Genomic DNA, 12,645 nt, shown 5'->3' on the forward strand with positions numbered 1-12,645 from the left:
CCCAAAAACAAAAAACAACAACAAAAAAATTAAGTTGGAAAAAAAACAAGTTTTTCTTTTTAAAATTTCCATTCATGGGGAAAAAGCATAATGGAAAGATAACTTGCAAAGAAAAATAGGATGGCTGGTGAATGCTGTGACTGTAGACAGACACCTTATCTAAACAAGAAATTAATACTATTATTAGATGGACCAATAATTAACTCAGAAGAAAGTCTCCAAATTTATTATTTTAATAGGCTCAAAGGCTTAATTCTTGTGTTGCTAAGACAATAGATTCCATTAGTGGAAATATACTAATAATAGATTAGTATATATATATTTACAAATATAAACTGACTTTTAAAATATTAACATGGGGAAGAGGTTAGCATTCGAGCTCTTGGCTTAATCATTTTCCTAAAATACCCTATTAAAAAATCTGTTAAAAATATTTTAGATTCAGGGCCCGGAGAGATAGCACAGCGGCGTTTGCCTTGCAAACGGCCGATCCAGGACCAAAGGTGGTTGGTTCGAATCCTGGTGTCCCATATGGTCCCCCGTGCCTGCCAGGAGCTATTTCTGAGCAGACAGCCAGGAGTAACCCCTGAGCAATGCCGGGTGTGACCCAAAAACCAAAAAAAAATATATATATATTTTAGATTCGAGGGGCTAGAGCAGTGGCACAGGTGGTAGGGTATTTGCCTTGTACGTAACTAATGTAGGTCGGACAGCGGTTTGATCCCCCAGCTTCCCATATGATCCCCCAAGCCAGGAGAGATTTCTGAGCGCATAGCCAGGAGTAATCCTTGAGCGTCACTGAGTGTAACCCAAAAAACAAAAAAACAAAACAAAACAAAAGAGTATTTTAGATTCGGGGGGAGAGGCAGAGTGATAGTACAGTGGGTAAGGATCTTGCCTTGCATGCAGGCAACCTGAGTTAGATCTCCTGCATCTTATATGGTCCCCTGCATACCTCCAGGAGTAATTCCTGAGTGCAGAGCCAGGAGGAAGCCCTGAGCATTATCAGGTTTTGCCCCAAAACAAAAACAAAAAAAATTATTTAAGATTCTAAGCTGAAAGAGAGTACAGTGGGTAAGTTTTGTCTTGCATGTGGCTTACCTGAGTTTGAACCCTGTCATCCCAAATAGTCCCCCAAACCCTACAAGGAGTGATCTCTGAATGTAGAGTCAGAAGTGCTACCTACCTGGTGTGGCCCCAAAACAAAAATCAAAAGAATATTTTAGATCTAGGGCCAGTGCAAGTGCTTTGCATATGGAGTCTCAGATATGCTTTTTGGCTTTGTTTTGGGGCCACACCCAGCAGTACTCAGGGGTTACTCCTGGTTCTGTGTTCAGGAATCACTCTTGGCAGTGTTCAAATAACCCTATGGGCTACCAGGGATCGAACCTGGGTCAACCATGTGCAATGAAAACACCCTCCCTGCTGTGCTATCACTCTGGCCCTGAGTCCCAAGTTTAATCCACAAGACCTGCTAGTTCCCCAAAGCACCACTGGCAATGATTCTTATCAATGTTCCAGGAGAACCCCAAAACAGAACAAAAATAAACCTCACAGGGATATTCTAGTAATTTTAAGATGCTTTCAAAAATAGAAAAAGTAGGAGGACATTGGCTCTGATTCTTGACAATGTGATCAATTGTACATGTAGAACTGAAGTCCTTAAAAAAAATTCCTCTGTGCACCCTGAAATTAGGAAGGGTGAAAGTTAAGTTTGTATCTGTCATGTGAATCGACACCCAAACATGTGAATCATAAATGATAGTAATTCAACCCCTATCAAGTGCCCATAGTAGGGCCTGGGCAACAGCATAGTGGTGGGGCAGAAACCTGCCTTAAATGCAGCTGACCTGGGTCCAATTCCTGGTATCCCACAGGGGGCCCTAAGCCTTCCAGGAGTGAGCTCTGAGTGCACAGTCATATACGGCCCAAAAACAGATAGGAAAAAGCAAAGGAAATAAAATCACCATATAATAAGCAAAGATGGTCTAAAGCCTCTACGGGCACATGACAGAAAGAGCCACTGCTCAAAAATGTCTGATATTCTACTGAATAAAAGCTCATTGGGTGGTGACCGACTGAAGTGGCCAACGTCATGGAAAGGTGTCACAAGCTCATTTAGGCATTTGCACTTTTGGTGTGAATTATATTAATGCTTCCTTTGGGTCCTCTAGAAATCAACAGACATGATAAGAAGAAAAAAAAACCCTTTCTCCAGAAGGAACTTGTACCAACTTCTACCAGAGACAAACTGGTGAAGAGTTCAGGCCCTGCTGCTATCAAGAGTTCTTCAGACAACCAGTTCATTCTGTGACTCAGTTTCTCCACTCCCCCTCATCATATGGTTATAGGGATTAAAAGGGAGAAAAACCGTGACTTCTTTCTTTCAACTGCAGACAGTCATTGCAAATGTGAAAAAAGTGAGAAGCAGGCCCCGAAAGCTGCTGATGAAGAGGCAACCAAGGAACTATTCCAGGAAACAGCCAAGAAAAGGGAGGAAACAGCTCACTAAGGGGAGCGTATTAAACACAGCGTCCCAACCCAAACCCTCATGTACTCAGCCTTGAAACTGGAGCACCTGACACTATCACTAAGTGAATTTTCTGTTTAAGGACAGAGCTGAATGCTGATAGTTTGGCAACCTAAGAGCTGATGCTTAAGATTTGAGACCCTTGTAGTCAAATTAGAGACCTTGGTTAACTTCCTAAAACTTAAAAGAAAAATGGTGTCCCCAAAGTTCTTGTCAGTATAATACACAAGTGGCAATTAACTCTTCTGTTGAAAAGCTTATTAAAACTGAGTAAAGAAGCTGAAATCCTTCACGTCCATATATAGGTTTTATGATTGAAAAAGAAAACCTGGTGACAGATAATCTCTTTCTCTCTCTCTCTGTATGTCTCTCTCTCTCTCTCTCTCTCTCTCTCTCTCTCTCTGTCTCTCTCTCTCTCCTCCCCCCACTCTCCCACACCCACACATACAGAGTTGCCTTATACACATACACATGCAGGCGCTCACACACAGAGGCTAGAACTGCCTTACATACACAGAATTGCTTTACACACATATACACAAGCATGCACGTGCAAACACGGGTTAGAATTGCCTTTCACGGGGCCAGAGAGATAGCATGGAAGTAAGGCATTTGCCTTGCAATGCAGAAGGATGGTAGTTTGAATCCCGGCATCCCATATGGTCCCCTGAGCCTGCCAGGAGTGATTTCTGAACAGAGAGCCAGGAGTGACCCCTGAGCACTGCCGGGTATGACCCAAAAACCAAGCCCCCCCCCCAAAAAAAAAGAATTGCCTTTCACACTCAGATCAGAATTGCTTCATTCACACACATTCACACACACACAAACACACACACGCGCGTGCGCATACCATCATCTTTGACAACTGCTGCGCCAAGCCAAGTTCATTTCCTACTTTTAGGAGTTGGGGGAACAGGAGGGACTGGAGGTCTTGGCATTACCCCAAACCACATGGTTCAGAATACATGGTCCAATGATGTGGCTCAGTAGTGCTGCGGGACTCAGGGTGACTGGGGTCCAGCCCCCAATTTCTGCACTATAAACCCCTGACCACTGAGCTTCCTCCATGCCCCCCTCCTTTTCTGGTTTAAATAAGAGCTTCAATAACAGGTGCTCTATGAAACTACCAATATCAAGAATTTCACTGGAATCTGGACAGAACTGTCCAATCAACCTAAAAATATTGTACAAAGCAGTTCCACAGAAAAATAAAATCAGGACAGTCTGCTACTTTCTTACTACTGGGATCACACAGGCCTTCAACAGGGCAATATTAATGACCACTTACTAATGTCCCTTCAAAGAAGTCTTTACGAAAAATGGCAACTCCCTGGTTAGAGGTTTCAATTTCATTTTGCTAATTCATGTTAATTCACTGCTACTTTAGCTGCCACTATAAGGCAACAGTAGCTTTCTTCCAGACTATAGTAATGGCACTCCACTAAAAACACTGCTTTCTGCGTGGCTATTCCTACAGAATGGGAATTAAAAGCCTCCTTGGTTCTAACCAAATCAAACATAAATGGCTTATTCTGACCTTGACTCTTCAAACACCTCCACTGTCACTTCACTTCCTAGTCTCAGTTCCCACTAACCAACTCCTTTCCAATTCCTGGTGTCCAATTTCTGTGCCATACCTAGAGATGCTCAGAGATCACTCCTAGTTCTGTGCTCCAGGGAACATAGGTAGTGCCAGGGATAGAACCATGGCCAACAATGTGCAATGAAAGTACTCCGGTACTATCACTGAAACCCGTTTATGATTTTGTTTCTTTTTTTTGTTTTTTGGGTCATACCTGGCCGCGCTCAGGGGTTACTACTGGCTCTATGCTCAGAAATCACTCCTGGTAGGCTCTCTCAGGGGACTATATGGGATGCCGGGATTCGAACCACCAGCCTTCTGCACGCAAGGCAAACGCCTTACCTCTATGCTATCTCTCCAGCCACCCGTGTATGATTTTTATAACATGAAACATGGTGGGTCTATCCTAACTTCCACCGTTCCCTCACTTTAAAATAAAATTCCCATTGCTGGGGCTGGAACAATAGCACATGGAGTAGTGTATTTGCTTTGCATGTAGCTGACCCGGGTTCAATCCTTGGCACCCCATAGAGTTCCCTGAGTCTGCCAGGAGTAACTCATAAGCAAAGAACCAGGAATCACTCCAGAGTTCTGCTGGGTGTGGCCCAAAAACCAGTAAGTAAATAAACTAATTAAAATTAAATATTCTTAGGACAATTCTGAATCTTGGAGTCAAACATAACCAAGGGCATGGGAGCTGCCAATCCTTCTGTCAGTACTTCAGACTAAGTGCTTCTCCTCCCATCTACCAGGTAACACAGAGCATTTGTACACATCCTTCTGAATACAACAGCTATTTTGACTTACTACACAGGCCTTAACCCCTGGAGAAGATCCACCCAGTAAGGTTCTGTTCTGAAAACGGAATTCAAGCTGCAGAAGGACTGCGGTACCACTTCTGTTTATGAGTCTTTTGCATGGAAGAGACACCCACAATGTTGGTCCATTGTCCGGGATATTGGAGAAAACACTTAATACCCTCTGCATCTGGGGCTGGAGAGATAGCATGGAGGTAAAGCAAATGCCTCGCATGCAGAAGGATGGTGGTTCAAATCCCGGCATCCCATATGGTTCCTCGAGCCTGCCAGGAGTGATTTCTGAACGTACAGCCAGGAATATTCTGAGTGCTGGCTGGTGTGACCCAAAAACAAAAAAAATAAAATAAAATAAAAAGATCAAAAAAAAAAAAAAAAAAAGATCCTCTGCATCTAATAGAATAAAATCTCTGGGGCTAGAATGAGAGCACAGTGGGGAGGGCATTTACCTTGTATGTGGCCAACCCTGGCTTGTTTCCTGGCATCCCACAGGGTTTCCCGAGCACTGTCAGGAGTGATATCTGAGCACAGAGCCAGGAGTAACCTCTGAGCACCGCCAGGTGTGGCCCTTCCCCCCAAATATTCTTCTCTCTTAAAAAGAGTCCTCACATTGGATTTAAGAATCTTTTTCTAGTAATAATTTGATGGTTTATTTATTTAAAAAACCGGAAAGAAACATAATTTACAAAGACTGAGCTTTAGGCATTAAATATTGCAACACCAATCCGACAATCAGTGTTAACTCCCATCACCAGTACTCCAGGCTCCGTCATCCCTCACCTCCTCCAACCCCTGCCTGCTCCTTACAAGGCGAGGTGGTGGCAGCATCAATCCCTGTATTCAGTGTTGCTAGTCTGTGCTGTGCATGAAGCTGTACAATACCCCCTTTTCATCCATAAAACTGAAGCCCCGACCCCTGTTCCCATGACTTCTCTTTCTCATCTTCCCTCCAGCTTTTAAGGATTTAAGAAATGCGTTTAGTGCTTTGGTAAACTCAGTGATAACAGCCCAGACGTTGCTTCTGTGTCCAGAGAAACACCAACACCTGGCCAAATCCTTCTACCAGCATCAGAAGGCTGGAAAGAAAAAATAAGACAAAAACCCAAACAATCAACAAAGACTCCCTCCCTCGCTTGCCTCTGCAAAGGGGTCAGCCCAGCTCCTCTCTGTGGGGTGCAGAACTGGGACTCATCCTTTTCATATGCAATATCAGGACAAAGACATTGGGGGGGGGGGCAGGAAGGAAGGATGGGGGAGGGTGAGTGATTGCACGACCCAGAACTGACCTCATCAGCTCCTCCACCTTGTCGTCCACGTCCAGGTCCTCCTCGGAGGCCTCAAAGCTGTAGGAGCGTTGGCCCATACTGTTGGCGTGATAGCGACTTGGCGACAGCTTCCCGTTGGCGGTGGGCAGCCGCTCACTGGTGTCCCGGCCATTCTGGGTGGCCGTGCAGGGCTGTGGCGACGTGTCATAGCTGTTGCTGGGTGAAGGGGACATGCCTGAGGGCTGTGTCTGGGTGGAGGCCGTGGCCGTCGAGGATGACGCGGGCACGTTGCTGGTGCTGTTCCCATAAGACGAGGCGCTGCCACCATAGCTGGATCTCCGGCCGAACTTGTCACTGTGCTCCTGGTCCAGGCGCTCCAGGGTCTCCAGGGCATGCAGGATCTCATGCTTGGTCATGCCTGTGCGCCGCAAGCGCTGCAACAGGTCTATCTGCTCGATAGTGAACCGGGGCTCATCTGTGTAGTGAGACATGGTGTCCAGCAAACTGCAAGAAGAGACAGGACGAAAATGGCCCGAGTGACCAGTGTGACCCAAGACGGCCTTGCTGGGAGAGATGCTAGGTGCAAAAGGCAGGGCAGTCATGCCATCTTAACTAAAAACAGGAGCACAACAATCACACCCCCATTTTAATAAGACTGGGACAGAGCCATTGGATAACGAGGAGGGCACTTGCCCTATGTCAGCCAACCCAGGTTCAATCCCCGGCATTCCATAGGGCTCCCTGAGCACTGCAAGGAGTGATTCCTGAGAGCAAAGCCTGGAGGGAGGAAGCCCTGAGCCACCGAGTGTGGCACCCAAACAAAAATAAAATTAACAACTACTCGGTATAGGATGTTATCATCCTGGCAAATAAACTGGTACTAAAAAATTATTAGCAGGGGGACATCAGGAATAATAACATGAATCCCAATTTCATGAGGCCTGTCACTTATGTTTCCCTTTACTTGGTCAATATCTAAATCGGAATTTTGCTATGACAGTGATATCAGAACAACAAAGAAGATATAATATTGATTTTTGTTCTGTCAGAGTCGCGAATATTTTTTTCCCAATTCAAATGTATATTCTATGTTAGTTTTAATGGGAAGTTGCTTTTAAAAATGTTTTTATTAAGACTGTTTTACACTAAAAAAAAAAGGACTGTTTTACTAAAAACCAACAAATTAATCTAGGAATTCCATAATTTCACTTTGTATAATTTGGCAACTGAAATCCAAGCAAATACTAATAACTAGCAAATATGTTTAAATGGCAAGAGAGGTACAGAAAAATAATGGATCAAGCACCATGTTACTGCCCCCATTCTGCAAATGCATGCAAACCCCATCATTCTACTCTCATGCATTCTTCTTTAAACTGTCACTGAGAAATGGGTCCTACATGACTGTAGCCAAACTCAACTACCCATTATTTTCCTTAGGAAATTGTTTTAACGTCTAGGTAGAGTAAAAAAAAAAAATGAGTCAGATCCAGTAACAATATTAAGGGAGCTGTCAAGATCTACCTGAATTTTTCTAAAACATGGCTTTACTATTCATGTTTTTTTAAAGTGGCAGTTTCTTCTATTTTTAGCATTCTGTACCAAATAGGGGATGATGAAGGGAGATGAAGTATTTGCAGATGAAAATAAAAAATCGAGGCATTTCCTCACCTTGGAGGTAAACATCTCTGTCAAGTGCCTCTAAGCCACTGGAGAGCTCACTGTTTCTATCTCTCTCTCTACTAAACAGTTATTGACAATTCACTTCTAGGAAGTTACTGGGTAAGCATTTCCTATAATGTATTCTCAACTAATTATCTGCGGTCACATATTTTTATTTAAAAAAATGTTTCACAGGACTGGAGCAGTGGTGCAGTGGTAGGATATTTGCCTTGGACGCAGCTGACCTAGGATGGACCATGCTTTGATCCCCCAGCATCCCATATGGTTCACTAAGCCAGGAGCAATTTCTGAGCGCATAGCCAGGAGTAACTCCTGAGCATCACAGGGTGTGGCCCAAAAACCAAAAAAATAAAAATAAATTAAAAAAAATGTTTCACGGCTCTGGTGAGAGAGCACAGTGGGGAAGGCACTGGCCTTACATGCAGCCAAACAGGTCTGCTCCCCCGCACCCCATTTGGTCCCCCAAGAACCACCAAGAGTGATCCCTGAATGCAAAGTCAGGAGTAAGCCCTGAGCATCACAGGGTATGCCCCCCAAAAGAAACCAACTGTTCAGGGCCGGAGAAATAGCATGGAGGTAAGGCGTTTGCCTTTCATGCAGAAGGATGGTGGTTCAAATCCTGGCATCCCATATGGTCCCCTGTGCCTGCCTGGGGCAACTTCTGAGCATAAAGCCAGGAGTAACCTGAGCACTGCCGGTTGTGATCCAAAAACCAAAAAAAAAAAAAAAAAAAAAAGAAACCAACTGTTTATTGCCTTCATTTTTCTGGGGGGTTGGGTTTTTGAACCACACCCAGCGCCGCATAGGGGTTACTACAGGCTCTGCGCTCAGAAATTGCTCCTGGCAGACTTGGGGAACAATCTGAGATGCTGGGGATCAAACCATGGTTGGCCGCATGCAAGAGAAATGCCCTACCGTGCATGTGCACACACACACAATGAAATAGAAAAGCAAACTTCGTTTTTGGGTTTTTTTTTTGGTCTCTGGGCCACACCCAGCTAAGTTGTCTATAAGCCACATACTGGTCATCTGGGCCACAGAGCCTCATTTTTATTTAGAGGTCCCAGGACCCCATGCTGTCATGGGAAGCACAGGTACCTCCATCTGGATAGCAGCAGGTTGTTGCTGGCTGGAATAATATGTGAGAAGGGCTGGGGTCCAGGGTACTGTTCTTTTACATTTCCAACTGCCACTCATTTCAGATTTAAGGCTAAATCCAGGAATCATAAATGAGAAACTCTAATATTCTTATTAACATACAAAGCCTGTCCACAATCTAGAAATTAGATTTACTTTGACTCAATGAGAGTATATTTTTATTTTGCTTTTTGAGGGGAGGAGCCACACCCGATAGTGCTCCTGGTTCTGTGCTCAAGGGTCGATCCTGGCGGTCTCCAAGGACCATATAAGATGCTAGACCATAGGCAAACGTTTTCCCCAATGGACTAACATTCTGGCCCTTGTGAAAGGATCTGAACTTTATTTTTTCCCAAGAAGGATTGCTGTTTGTCTGCTTTACATGTCTTCTTTCATTTTTAAATGCCATTTATACCAGACACATTTCCACACAAATTTTCTAAATTCAATATGCACTACAAAGATAATATATATATATATATGTATGTATGTATAAATATTCCTTTCTCTATCCCCTCAAATGAGAAATTTAAGAGAACAATATACCTTGGATTTAGCATAAAATGCTTCACAAGGCTGGAGAGACAGTCCAGGGGTTAATGACTTCTCCAGGATTCATGCCTTGCTCAAGGCCCCTGAATGACCTGGAAATACAACTCTCCAGCAGCCCCCGAGAACAGCTAGATGATGCCCAAATATTTCCCTGCACCCCCAAATACCAGGCAGTGCTGGTCAAGTCCTATGTCCCATATCAGTGACATGACACAAATCTGTGAACACACAGAGGAAACACTGCTGGTCTGCACATTACTATTATATTCATTATCATACTTAAATAAAGGACTACTCAGTGGGCGTCTAAACATTTTCCTAATGGCTTATAAGAGACTCTTAATATTTTAGTTTCTCTTCTAGTCCTCAGCACTTTGGCCACCCTGGCTAGTGCTTAGTCATATTTTAATCCTTAATCAAAGGAAATCTTTTCTTCCCCCAAAGCCGCCAAATCCTGTTATAGCAATTCAAATAACTTACAGTGTCATTTACTGATTTGGTAAGGTGATATTTCTTTTTTTTGGGGGGTGGGGGGGGTCCACACCCAGCAGCGCTCAGGGATTACTCCTGGCTCTACACTCAAAAATCACTCCTGGCAGGCTCAGGGGACCATATGGGATGCCGGGATTCGAACCACTGTCCTTCTGCATGCAAGGCAAACGTCCTACTCCATGCTAACTCTCTGGCCCTGTAAGATGATATTTCTATAGCTCCTCATTTTCACTTGAAAACCAGAGACCTTTTTTTTTTCGTTTGTTTTTCTGTTTTTTGGACCACACCCATTTGATGCTCAGGGGCTACTCCTGGCTAAGCACTCAGAAATTGCCCCTGGCTTGGGGGGACCATATGGGATGCCTGGGGATCGAACAGCATTCTCAATCTTCCCTTGGCTAGTGCTTGCAAGGCAGACACCTTACCCCTAGCGCCACCTCGCCGGCCCCAACCAGAGACCTTTTTAAAAAAAAAAAAACAAATTTTTATTTATTGATTGATTTGATTGACTGATGGTTCTCTGGGCCACACCCAGCGGTGCTCAGGGGTTATTCCTAGCTCTGTATTCAGAAAGCGCCCCTGGCAGGCTGGGGAACCATATGGGATACCAGGAATTGAACCAGGTCCCTCCCAGGTCGGTCACATGTAAGGCAAATGCCCCTGTTGTGCTATCTCTCAGGTCCCAGAAACCCATCTTTTGCTCACACCAAGCTTCAGGCTTTCAAAATATTTCATACCCTGACCTCACCCAAGCCAGGAGCCTTCTAGAACTATTTTATTATATGCACAAAAATCAATCCATCAGGACAGCTTCCCATTCACCTTCGCCATGAGATCAGACAGCGACCTTTCTACAATGACTAAAATTCTCCATGACTCAGCACTGGGTTGTAGCATAAAATCAAAGCCAGCTATCTCCATCTTCTAATGTGTCATGAATGTACCTACTCCAAAATCTGAAGAACTATCAAAACAAAAGAGCCACAGTGTCTGAGACAATTGAATACTTCACCTCATCATGTTCACTGGGTAGAAAGGGCTGAAGCAGAGTGGTCCTTAGAATTAAAACATCGAAGAAAGGGGGGGTGATAGTATAAGGGTCAAGGGGCTTTCAGCCTGCTTCTTGGATTGAGAACAAGAGAGAGAATAAGGGGGTGTGGAGTGGGCTGGAGCCAGGAGAGTGAGAGAGCCCAGAACAAACATACGTTCCACCCTGATCTTCCATACCCATACCTGCTTCTAAACACCCAGGCAGGAGGCAGTTAACAGGAGTTAGTTGGCAGACCTAGTTCTGGGTAAAAGTAAAAGGAGGCTAGGGCAGAGTCTCTTCAGAAAAACTTTTATTTGAAAATTTCACAAAAGGAGATAGTAGAAGGCAGCAAACATCACCTCTCCGCAAAGTGCTCTTAGCCTAGCTGTTTTGTAGAAATTCGCCTTTAGAGAGCAGGTTACTGCAGTAAGCTGCAAGTCCGACTGCTGCTTAGCCGCTGCAAGCTGAAGAGGCCCACTACTGCCAGTGCTCAGTGCTGCAAGGTTTGCAGGGGCCCATGGGGCCCCATTGCCAGGTGGGGCCTCATACCCACCCAGGCATGCCAACTTGTAGTGACTGCCCATCCAGGACTGAAAGAGAAAGTAGAAACCAAGTCTACTTTTTATTCCTCCTGGAGTCTGAGGCCTGCCACTGCTGCCCAAGGGTTTCTGAGAGAGAGGGAGAGATAGATGGAAATTCAATGGTGGCAGGAGAGGCCTGAGTTCAAAAAAGAAAGAGAAAAAAATAGATACACAGCTGGCAGCATCTCTCTGATGCTTTATCTCTGGCCCCCTGTGAACCAGCAGGCTCTGCTCTGGTCACTATCCTGCAACAATCCTGCAACAATCCAAGTTTTTTCCTTTTATACCAGCATGACAAGGGGTGTGTCCAAGGGGCATGTCCAGGTTCAACTTTCATTGCAGTGGGCCCCAAGGGGGTGTCCAAGTTCAACTGCCATACATTAACATAGCAGGAAGGAGCCAGCTCCTTCCTCAGCTTCCTCAGCCAGCTTCCTCAGGGCAGGGCGAGATGACAGGGACCTTATCTCAGCACCTGGGAGGAAGTTGGTGGGGAAATAAAGCAAACACAGTAAGAAATGTAAAGCAAAAACAAAAGCAGAAATAAACATACATAAAAAAAGGCACAAAACAGGAAAAAATGTTGTAGGATTCATGTCAGTAATTCCAGGATTGAGGCTTGTAGTGTTCCACCCTGGAGGGGGTCAGTTCATTCCAAAATCATGGGGCTTGCCTCTCCCTAAAGAATAGTGATGTGTGGCAAGTTTTCAGGTGCATTTTGGCCATCAGTATTTCTTTTTTTTTTTTTTTTTTTTTGGTTTTTGGGTCACACCCAGCGGTGCTCAGGGATTACTCCTACTCCTGGCTGTCTGCTCAGAAGTAGCTCCTGGCAGGCACGGGGGACCATATGGGACACCGGGATTCGAACCATAAGATCTGCTATTCCTGCTCCTCAGCAGCGAAGACCTCAACTTCTTTTTTTTTTTCTTTTTGGTTATTTGGGCCACACCCGTTTGATGCTCAGGGGTTACTCCTGGCTAA

General features: G+C 44.6%; 1 protein-coding gene across 3 annotated transcripts in view; it reads right to left on the reverse strand.

The window, feature by feature from the left end:
- Positions 1 to 12,645, reverse strand: part of HMBOX1 (homeobox containing 1) — a 165,199-nt gene that overhangs the window by 73,116 nt on the left and 79,438 nt on the right. For all 3 annotated transcript variants that reach the window (XM_049771122.1, XM_049771121.1, XM_049771120.1), the window contains exon 3: positions 6,214 to 6,696. In XM_049771122.1, coding sequence (XP_049627079.1) covers positions 6,214 to 6,696 — 483 coding nt within the window. The remainder of the gene's footprint in view (positions 1 to 6,213; positions 6,697 to 12,645) is intronic.

The sequence above is a fragment of the Suncus etruscus genome, chromosome 4 (genome assembly GCF_024139225.1).
Source record: "Suncus etruscus isolate mSunEtr1 chromosome 4, mSunEtr1.pri.cur, whole genome shotgun sequence".
NCBI classification, from domain to species: Eukaryota; Metazoa; Chordata; class Mammalia; order Eulipotyphla; family Soricidae; genus Suncus; species Suncus etruscus.